Source organism: Apteryx rowi, unplaced genomic scaffold (genome assembly GCF_003343035.1).
Source record: "Apteryx rowi isolate R43461 unplaced genomic scaffold, aptRow1 scaffold_571, whole genome shotgun sequence".
In the NCBI taxonomy this organism is placed as follows: Eukaryota; Metazoa; Chordata; class Aves; order Apterygiformes; family Apterygidae; genus Apteryx; species Apteryx rowi.
In genome coordinates, this window is record NW_020450840.1 from 4,809 (window position 1) to 15,210 (window position 10,402).

The window sequence follows — 10,402 nt, forward strand, 5'->3', positions numbered from 1 at the left end:
TCTGCAGCCCCTGTCCCCTTTCTGCAGCCCCCGTCCCCTGCCTCCCCTCACCCGGCGAGCTGTGCCGCGGGCCCCCGGTCCAGGCTTCTCCACTCGCGCCCGTGCTGACCCCGTCCCCGTCCCTCGCCGCGGCCCCCCGCGGCACAGCAGGGGTCGCGGCCGGGCCGGGCCGGGGCTGCGGGGCGGCTCCGGTGCCTCGGGGGGGCGGGCAGCTCTGCAGGCCGGGCCGGGCTGCGGGGCGGCTCCAGAGCGTCGTCGGAGGGGCGGGCGGCCCCTCCTGCTCCGGGGGGTCCCCGAGCCGAGCCGAGCCGAGCCGAGCCGAGCCGAGCCCGGCGGCCATGGGCGGCCGCGACTGCCTGTGGGCGCTGTGCAGCTACTCCACGCCGCAGGTGGTGGTGGTGAGGAACCGGCGCCTCGGCACCGCGTACCGTGCGCTGCAGCTCCTCGTCCTGCTTTACTTCGTCGGGTGAGTGCGGGGCCGGGGCCGGGGCCGGGGCCGGGGCTGGGGTCGGGACCTGCCGCCTCCCGGTGCGGGCACCACCGCTGCGCGGTTTGTCCCGGCTCCCCCCCGCAGCCCCCCGCAGCCCCCCCGCCAGGGCGGCTTCTCCTGCCTGTCCTGGGTGGGRGGAAGGGGATTTCAGATGAAGCGACAGTGCTCGAGGAGGGGGGCGGAGTGTCTCTGCCCTGCCCTGCTGGTGCTCTCCCCATCCCCTGTGCCATTGCTCCAGTCCCTTCGTACCCTGCTCTCGGGGCCACRCTTCTTGTATGCCCCTGGCTGGGACCCCTTGAGGGGTCTTGCCCCTGAGGCTTGTCCCGTCTTTCCCGGGTGGCCTGGACACCTGTGGGCAGCACGACTGCAGTGTGACAACGCCGGATCCCAGGGATTTCTACGTCTGTGTGAGATGAGCAATGCTTGGCTGGCGAATGAACTGTGTTGCAGAGCCCTGCCTGTGCTTTCTGCCGGCCCAAAGGCCTGCCCTGCCTTGGCAGGGTGGCCGCGAGGTGAGAGCCCCAGGCCAGCAAGGCTAGCTGTCCTGGGACTGCCATCCCGGGGCTYTCTGCTTGGCTGTGCAGAGCAGCTTGGGAGGGGCTGTTTGCAGATGACTGCCCTGGTTCCSCTGTGGCAGTGAGGACCTGACACCGTCCTCATCCCATCCCCGCCTTTGTGAAGTTGTCGCCTTTCCTGTGCTGTGCAAGGCCCAGGTTAACAGGTGCTGCGGGCAGACAGAGAGAGCAGTGTGCTGGTCCCATGCCCTGGCATGACTGCCTGTCCACCACCTCCAGCTTTCCTGGGCCACAAACCAGCTGCAGTGGAGCCTGCGCTCTCCAGAAGCTGCTCAGGGCCAGGTAATGGAGGGGTCATGCACGCAGGCCAGGGGAGATATAGGAGAGCCAGTGGGCACGTGTTGCTGTACAGGGCAAGGTGAGTGCGACAGCTGCCTCTTGACTGTCTGTCTGCCCTGCCTCCCTTCGGTGGCTCTGAGACTGTCTCCTTGCCCACACACCTCCCCATACCTTGACCTCCTGGAAGCACGGTTGGAAGTGAGGCAGAGGGATATCAAAGATCAGGCCCAGCTGGAGCATGGCAGTGCCAGATCCCAGGGACTTCCACGTCTGCCTGAGATGGATGACATGTGGCCGGTGAACAACTACCCCAGCAGAGCCCTGCCCATGCTGCCCGCTGGTCTCAAATAGCCTCAAGTGTCAGCAGACCCCTGTGTCTCCCAACCCCATGTGCTGGTGCCCACAGCTGGTGCTAGGGAGCACTCCGGGTCCTAGAGGGGAGGAGGAGATCACTAATAGCTCCTTTTCCTGTCCTTCCCCCACAGGTATGTGTTCATCATTCAGAAGGGCTACCAGGAGTGTGAGACAAGCCCAGAGAGCTCTGTCATCACCAAAGTCAAGGGCGTGACACAGTCACCAAGCAAGGTGTGGGATGTTGGGGAGTATGTGGCCCCCCCTGAGGTGAGGCTCTGACTCTCCTTTCCCCCTCGTCTTCTCTTGTCTCGCTTGCCTTGGGTGGCCTGATGGAGCAGTATATGGGCAGCAGTCTTCCTCCAAGGACTTGCAAACTGCCCCTTCACCCGGATGTTCCCAGTGAAGGAAGTTGTCCTATACGGTGCTCCCYGCTGTGGGGTGAATGCTGCCTGCATGGGGACTCCTGCATCCCCTCCTCCAGTCCCACCACTGTCCTTGGCTCCCGGTGAGGCAACCATAGCTGTGTCCCAGCCAGGTTGGGACTGCGTGTTAGGCCACGTTTCCGGTGCTGTGGGGCAGGCCCAGGGGAGCTTTGGGGGCTTGGCACACAGCACTGGGCAGGGACCCGTGGCCTTACCCAGCCAGCGCCTCCGTTGTCTGYCTCCCTTCMCAGGCAGCCTGGGGCCTCTGTGGTTTAGGACCTTCAGGGCAGAAGAGGGGACTCTCAKATCAGGTCARGGGAAGGTCTGACATTCACCTCATTGCTTGCCAGTGCTATTACTACCAGCYGCAGCTATTTGTAGTAGAGGGCAGATCACCTTTGTATTGTATCTCCCCAAAAGCCTGGGGGAAAAAGATTGAACCTTGCCAGACTCTGGAATTGAGAACTGGGAAGAATAACCGGTCTTTGATGCTGGGCTCAGTCACAGAGGAGAGAGACTCTCTCAGCTTTTCCTCCTCTTTCCAAGCAACCACATGATATCCTTGGGGCAGTTGCATATCTGGCAGCTGCCCCATGCCTGTTGCCTGGCCAGGGTGGAGATGGCCTGGTGCGCTGAGAAGGCTCTTAGTTTTTTCAATGGATGCCATGAGACAGAGGATGGGTTTTCACTGGTCTTGGCAAGGTGGTTTTGAAATTACCGGGTTGGTTTGCGGAAGAGCTTGTGTTGGCCTCGGACACTGCTAGTCCGGACAAGGCTTGCACCTGCCATCTGGCATCACCTGGCCAGGATGTGAGACCTGGTCGATGGCCTCTCTCTGACAGAGAGTCTGGGAACCTTCCACTGTCCCAAAGTCTGTCACAGAGATGCTGAGCCAGATGAATCCCCTCTGSGTGGCAAYAGTGAGGCCACATCTGGAATATAGTGTCCAGTGCAGRGACCACGAGAGCTATCAGTAAGCTGGAGCAAGTCCGGCAGAGACCATGAAGATGGTCAGGGTGGGAGAACGCAACCTAGGAGGAAAGACTGAGGGAGCTGGTTTTGTTCTGCCTCGGGAAAGGATGATGAAGGGGGATCTAATGCAGTCATCGAGCACCTAGAGGAGGATATAGAGGAAATGGAGCCAGACTCTTCTTAGAGGTGCTCGGTGAAGGAATGAGAGGCAGCTGGCATGAGCTGCAACTGGGGGAATCATGACTGGTAAAAAGGAAAAAATTCTTCTCCTTGAGTGGTGCAGCCTGGGACAGGGAGCAGAGAGGTGGGGAATCTCTGTCCTTGGAGAGTTTCAAAACATAGCTGGACAAGGTCCTGAGCAGCCTGCTTTATGTGGAGTTAGCCCTGCTTAGAGCAGAGGGGTGGACTAGAGCCCTGCAGACGTCCTGCCCACCTCAGGCTTTCAGCAAGTCTGTGATTAAAAGCAGCGAGAATCTGTGGAAAACTGACTTTGAAGGCAAAATGCTTCTTGCTCTTGCACTGAAGCAGATCGGAGCTTTCAGGAGGCAGATGATTTGGGCACAGTGGTGACACTGGTATGAGGGCACAATGCTGTAGTTTTTTCCTGTCACTGACATTCTTGTCAGTATTTTGCTGTTTCCAAAGRGCTAAGGTTGGCTCGAGCCTGTTGGGTACATGGTACAGCAGGTCTCCCCAKTGTGTTGCCTGCAGTATCAGCTCCAGGTTCAGCAAAGTGTTGCCGGTGRGTGATTTCCACATCAGCGCAAGGTCACAACTTGCATGTCCCTGTGTGAATAGGCATGCATGTGTCGTGCTACGAGCGTAGGTGTGAATCTGTGCGCACTGTCCCAATGTGTGTGCCCCCTGTATGCATGCATGTGCGAATGCGTGTGTGCACACCCCCGTGTGAGTGTACGTGAGAATGCGTGTGTTCTCATCTCCGTGTGAATACACTTGTGTGTCCCTGTGTGAAAGCACAGCTGTGCCTTCCTACAAACAACATCATCTCTCCTGGTTGCTTCCTAGGGTGGGAGCACCTTCAGCATCCTCACACGGGTGGAGGTCAGCCCTGTCCAGACAATAGAGACCTGCCCTGAGGTGAGGTGGACCTGGGCAGAGGGATGGAGAGGATGGTGGGTTACAGGGACGTGTGGGGATACCGGAGCTGCCAGTGGGGACCCCAGGACAGAGTCCTGCACATGGACATGCTGTTGTTCCCTGTAGCTCTCCTCTGCCTGTACCCCTTCACGGCAGGGATCTCCCTGCCTCCCCTGGCCTGGGCACTGCTTGGGGGCTGCTGAGTCAGGGATTGCAGGAGGGGAGGTGTGTGGAGACTGACCAGGCCACCGCAGGCAGGGTTAACAGCTGGTTACCCCAGCCAGCTTGCAAAGGCTGGGACCTATGCACATGGGGTGCCCCGTCCCCTCTGTAGGCACAATGTGTGACTACCAGGTGCAYGTCCTGTTCTGACCATGTCCCCCATGACCCTGCAGAGGCTAACAGTCCGCAGTGCTGCGTGCAACTCCGACCATGACTGCGCCCCTGGGGACATGGACATGTTGGGCCATGGTGAGCTGGGGATGTGCAGGGTCCAGTGGTCTGCCCAGCACTGCACAGTGGGCAGGATCCCATTTGCCAGGAAGTACAACATTGTGTGTCTGTCCTCACAGGGGAGAAGACAGGGCGCTGTGTGCCCAATGCTGRTGGCACCGAGAAGAGCTGTGAGATCCTGGCCTGGTGCCCGGTAGATGAAGGGAGTGTCAGGTACTGGCACCAGGGATGGGACCTGGCAGTGGGGAGGATAGTCCTCTGGCAGGATGGAGCAGACACTGAAATCCTGGCCCATCTTCCGGGTCCTGTTGGACACCAAGGGGTGCTCTGGGTGGGACATCCTTGAGGGTGCTCTTGAGAGGTTTGGCCCCTGCAGCAATAGGACATGGCATAGGGAGGGGGTGCCCTGGCACAGACTGTGCCCACAGGGGCCATGCTGCTCCCCAAGCAGCAGTGCTCAGTTCTCTCCGCAGTGAGTCCCTGGCGAAGATGGCACCACAGTTCACCATCCTCATCAAGAACAACATCCACTTCCCCCGCTTCGGCTTCTCCAAGTAAGCATGGGCCTATGCAGGGGGTCAGTGTGGGGCCCAGGGATGGGGCAGGCAGGCAAGTGGGTGCCAAGAGTGCTGTGCAGGGCAGGGCACTGAGTGGGGAGCAGTGTGGGTGACGCTAAGCAGCCGAGTGCAGACCAGGCCCTGCTGCTGGGACCAGGACAGCCTCGCCGTGCCAGTAGTGCTTTGCAGTCAGGTGTGCAGCAAGGTGGAGACAAGGGGGCCACCCTGGCCCTGTACATGCATGTGTGTGGCCTGAGAGTGTGTGTGGGGTGCAGCCAGATGCCTTTCTGAAAAGTGCAATGATGGGTGGCAGAGCCATTTCCCATGAGAATTATGTACCAGAGGAGTGTGTGTGCACTGACAGCAGAAAGATGTGGTTTAAATACATGGACAGGTCTGAGGGGTGGAGCTGTGCAGGAGCAGTGCCACTTGGCAGCTGGGGGAGATGCTGACTTTTCACAGGGGATCCCTGTTCCCAGGTTGCTCACAGAATGGCTGAGGTTGGAGGCACCTCTGGACRTTGCCTAGTCCAACCCTTGCTCAAAGCAGGGTCACCTAGAGCATGTTGCTCAAGGCCATGCCCACTCAGGTTTTTGAAATCTCCAAGGATAGAGACTCTACAACCTCTCTGGGCAACCTGGTCCAGTGTTTGATCACCCTCACTGTAAAAAAGTTTGTTCTTAAGTTCAGACACAATTCCTGTATTTCAGTTTATGCCCATTGCCTCTCATATGGTCACTGGGCACCACTGAGAAGAGTCTGGCTCCATCTTCTTTACTCCCACCCATCAGGTATTTGTACACATTGATAAGATCCCCCTGAGCCTTCTCTTCTCCAGACTAAACAGTCCCAGCTCTCTCAGCCTSTCCTTATATGAGAGATGCTTCTAGTCCCTTAATCATCTTTGTGGTCTTTTGCYGGACTAACTCCAGCAGGTCCATATCTTTCTTGTGCTGGGGAGACCATACCCGCACACAGCACTCCAGGTGTGGCCTCACCAGTGCTGAGTAGAGGGCAGTAATCACCTTCTTCGACCTGCTGGTGACATTTTTCAGTGCTCAGCTGCTGTCTCTGTGAGACTGAGTTCCCAACCCTTACTCCATCCATCTATCCTTCACCCTTGCCTGCCCCTGGCTCCTCTGAGGAAGGTGGTGATGATGAGGATGGTAACTATTGAGAAAGAGGCAGCAGGAATGCTCACACTAGTGGATGGAAATGGGGCATGTGGTCTTGCAAAGGGAGTGGTTGAAGTCTTTGGGAACTTTGAAAATGCCAGCATCTCCCCAAGTGATGATCCCAGTGCTCCTCCTGTTCCTGTTCTCTGCCCTCATGCTGTGCAGGTCATCCCTTAGTTAGTCACGTGCATTTCTGAATGCCTGTACACATCCCCATCTGGTATGTAGTTCTCCTAGGCAATCCCTTCACCATCCATCAGTTGGGTCCATCAGTGATGGGATAGACATCAGTGAGCAGAGCTGGGGTTTAATGTTTGTCTGGGGAGCTTCAAGATGTTAGGGAGAGAATTGAGGAGTAGTGGTGTGCCATGTGTATGCCAATGGTGCATGCCATGATTCTGGGTTTGTCTCCCCAGGGGCAACATTCAGGCTGCTGAGAGCAGTTACTTGAAAAGCTGCACCTTCAATGCCACCTCTGCCCTTTACTGCCCCATCTTCAAGCTGGGCTTCATTGTGGAGCAGGCGGGAGAGGACTTTATGGAGCTGGCTGAGAAGGTGCTGTGTCCTGGGAGGATGATCCTGCCACAGGGTCCAGGGTCTTGCTGGCTGGGCACAGGGCRTTTCCTCAGGACCTGCTCTGGTGCTCAGCTCTGTGGGATCATCACTCACATACTAATGCTGTTGAGACTCAGAGGCAGCGGGGGGGCAGGTCCCTGGCCCTGCTGCCCTGCCAGGATGTGGCAGGTGCCAGYTGGGATGGGCTGAGGGCAGGGGCAGCTTAGCCAGCCTCAGCAGCTCGGAGCACAGCAGATTCGCTCCAGCCCTGAGCAGTCCTTTCTGCCCACCTTGCACATGCAGAGCCCTGTGAAGCTCCCAGGCCCAGTGCCCCTATTGCAACGCCCCTGTGCAGAGGCTGGAGAGCAGGAGGCCAGCTGGTGGGGAGGCACAGACTGTGCAGTTGTGTCTGTATCGCTGCCAGGACTGTGCAGGACTGGCAGGTTTGCTCTTGCAGTGGTGGGGATTCATTCACACACTTTGGGAAATAGCCTGACATTGCCAGGACAGGGCAGTGCATACAGAGTTTGGTCTCCAGACCCATCCAGCCCTGCTGCTTCTGCTGCACTTTTGGGAGAAGATAATTCCCACCCAGGGAAGGAACCCAGCGCTGTTCCATCCTCCCTCCAGTTTCTGCACCCCTTGGTCAGCCCCAGCACCCTCCAGACCCTTGAGTTCCCCCACTCTGGATCTGGGGATGCTCCTTGATGCCCAGCCATGCTCCCAACTCAGCTGGAAAGCCCACTGCTGGGGCAGAGCTCCCCTGGGTGAGCAGCCTTGCGGACAGTGCTGGTGGCTTCCCTGGCAGGGGCATGTGCCCTGGTGCGGTGGCACCCCAGGACATTCCTGACTGGTGATGGATGACAGCTGTGCTTGTGGCTGGGTGGCGGGAGTGTGGGTTGGGGGAGGAATGCCATGCTTGCTGGGATGTTATGCCCATGGTCATGCTGTGTGCCCAGTGATGCTGTGCCCATGGGGTTGCTGTGCCCACTGGCGCTGTGCTAGGCCTGCTGGTTTCTGCTGCAGGGTGGGGTGATTGGTGTGATTATCAACTGGAACTGTAACCTGGACCTGCCTGACACCGAATGCAACCCCCATTACTCCTTCCGCCGCCTTGACCCCAAGACCACTTTGGCTTCCCCTGGCTACAACTACAGGTGATGGCTCTGTCCCGGGCAGTGGCACTTGCTGCCCTGCATCCTCCTCCGGCCCTCCCTGGTCCTGCTGTGGCTGGTCCCCACCGCTGTGCCCTTCTGTCTCCCCAGCAGGTTTGCCAAGTATTACAAGTGGAATGGGACCCACACACGAGTGTTGATCAAGGCCTATGGGATCCGTGTCGATGTGATCGTGCAGGGCCAGGTGGGATTTTTGCAGGGTCTGGCTGCAGGGCCCGTGTGCTGGTGGGTTGCATGTGTGCACAACCTCATTGCCGTAGTGCTGGGGCTGCCCTGGAAAAGCAGCTCTTCCCCACTGCTGCCTCGGAGCAGGGATGAGCACAGCCTGGCCTCCTCTGCTCCCTTCTGCTCAGCCTCGCAGGGGAATGGGGGATCCCAGGTGCCCCAAATGGGAGTCTTTGGCAAAGTGTGCAAAGTGTCCTGGAAGGAAATGCGAGACCTCATGGTGTGGGGCACCACCTGGGCAGGGTGCTCACAACAGGGCTGGGGCGGGGGGAGATCTCTGCTCAGCCTCATTCCTTGCACCAAATCCAGGGTGGATGCAGGCCCAGGCAGGAGGTGACCTGGGCTGGGTGGTGATTGCTGACCCTGTCCCTCTCTGCCAGGCAGGGAAGTTTAGCCTGATCCCCACTGTCATCAACCTGGCCACGGCCTTGACCTCGGTGGGAATGGTGAGTATTGGTGTCGGGGCTCGGTCCAGCTGCGCGTGCCCAGCACTGACGCCCCTCTCCCACCTTGCAGGGCTCCTTCCTCTGTGACTGGATCCTGCTGAGCTGCATGAACAAGGACCAGGTGTACAGCAGCAGGAAATTTGAGCAGGTACCACCCTGGACCTTGGCTTCAGGCTTGGCCCTGGAGGCTTGGCCCTCTGAGGTAGCATGGTGGCCACGCTCCCAGCAAGGCAGGACAGAACACCTGGGCACGGCGGCCGTCTGCCCTGCCCCAGCCCTGCCTGAAAGCCGGCAGGGTGGGCAGCAGGGTGCCTGGGGCTGCCGGGGCATCTGGCCCCTCCAGCCATCTCTCACCTCCTCAGCAGGCTGAAGGTGCCTCGGAGGCTGCTCCATGAGGTGCAGCACCCTGGGGCTCTCCAGCCTCTGGATAGTCTGTCCTGCAGGGACCGACTGCCTGTCCACCCCCCCCCCCAGGTGCAGCCACAGCTGGAAGGAGCCACCGTGCCAGGCTGTGACAACATTTCCCCCGTCCAGGACCAGCCGGGTCCCGCCTTGCTCTGAGCTACCTGCTTTTCCCGCATGGAGCTGCCCGTGGCTGGCTGGGATGTGCCTGACAGCTCGCCAGCTGCTGCTACCGGCCACCAGGAGCCATGTCCCCTTCTCTTTCCTCAGCCAGGCGTCAAGCAGCTCCAGGCAGGTCACTGCCTGCTGCTGTGAGAGCCTGTGGGGYGGTTAAAGCCTCGGCCGGGGGCAGGTCTGCGGTGCCCAGGCCATCTGTCTTGGGGGCTTTCAGGAGCCTTTGCTCTGGAGCAGGAGGCAATGCCCGACTGCTTTCTCTGCTCCAGCACCCCGGGAGCGGAGCCGGCGCCACGCACAAGTGGGGCTCTGGGCATTGCCGTTACCTGGCCGGCACAGGGCGCTGGCAGCCCCATCCTGGAGCAGCTCCTGGCTGTGGACACCCAGGCCATGGGGGCAGTGGTGGGGGCACCCCGGGCAGGCTGGCCCCCTGCACCCCGAGCATCCTCTGCACCCCGTAAAGCTGCTGGTGCCCTGCTTGGAGTGGTGGTGCGGCACTGGAGCAAGTCCTGCACTGGCAAAGCAGCCGGTGCCCAATAAACTGCAACTGCTCAGCATTGCTGCCTGGGGCCTGGTTGCTGCAGCGTGTGCGGGTGCGGGGGGGGAAGAAGACACGGGGGGACACGGGAGCGCAATGGCTAGGGGCGTGGGAGATGGATGTGTGTGTCGCTCTCCCTCGCCTGCAACTGCACCCACCCTGTGGGCAGCAGTGCCAGGGCAGGGCCACTCTTGCCCTGGTGGCAGGGAGCACGAGAACAAGCGCCTGTTTGCTCTGCCACCACCAGCRCTGGCCAGCTGGGGCTCAGCCCTGCTCTGCAGAGCGGCAGTGGGGGGGCCGAGAGGCCCCCCTCAGCCAGCCTTGCGCAGGGACCTCTGCCAGCACCAACCCTGCCCTGAGGCTGCTTGGGAAACTGCAGCTCTCTGAGCCTGAGCCCAAAAGYAATTCACAGCGGGCATCTGGCAGTAACTCACTGAGGCATTTCTGAGCATAATCTGATATTTTTTTCTGGCTCTCACGTTAGAGCAGCTCAGCTCAGCACATCCACCCCC

The 10,402-nt window shown here is 59.8% G+C and overlaps 1 protein-coding gene across 1 annotated transcript; it reads left to right on the forward strand.

Annotated features, from left to right (window-relative positions):
• Positions 1-338: 338 nt before the first annotated feature.
• P2RX2 (purinergic receptor P2X 2) lies at positions 339-9,493 on the forward strand. The gene is made up of 12 exons (XM_026082328.1): positions 339-466; positions 1,830-1,965; positions 4,119-4,190; positions 4,586-4,661; positions 4,763-4,856; positions 5,117-5,197; positions 6,792-6,930; positions 7,957-8,087; positions 8,199-8,289; positions 8,711-8,776; positions 8,847-8,978; positions 9,449-9,493. Exons 1-12 carry the CDS (start codon positions 339-341, stop codon positions 9,491-9,493), a joined length of 1,191 nt encoding a protein of 396 aa, XP_025938113.1.
• The last annotated feature ends 909 nt before the right edge of the window (positions 9,494-10,402 follow it).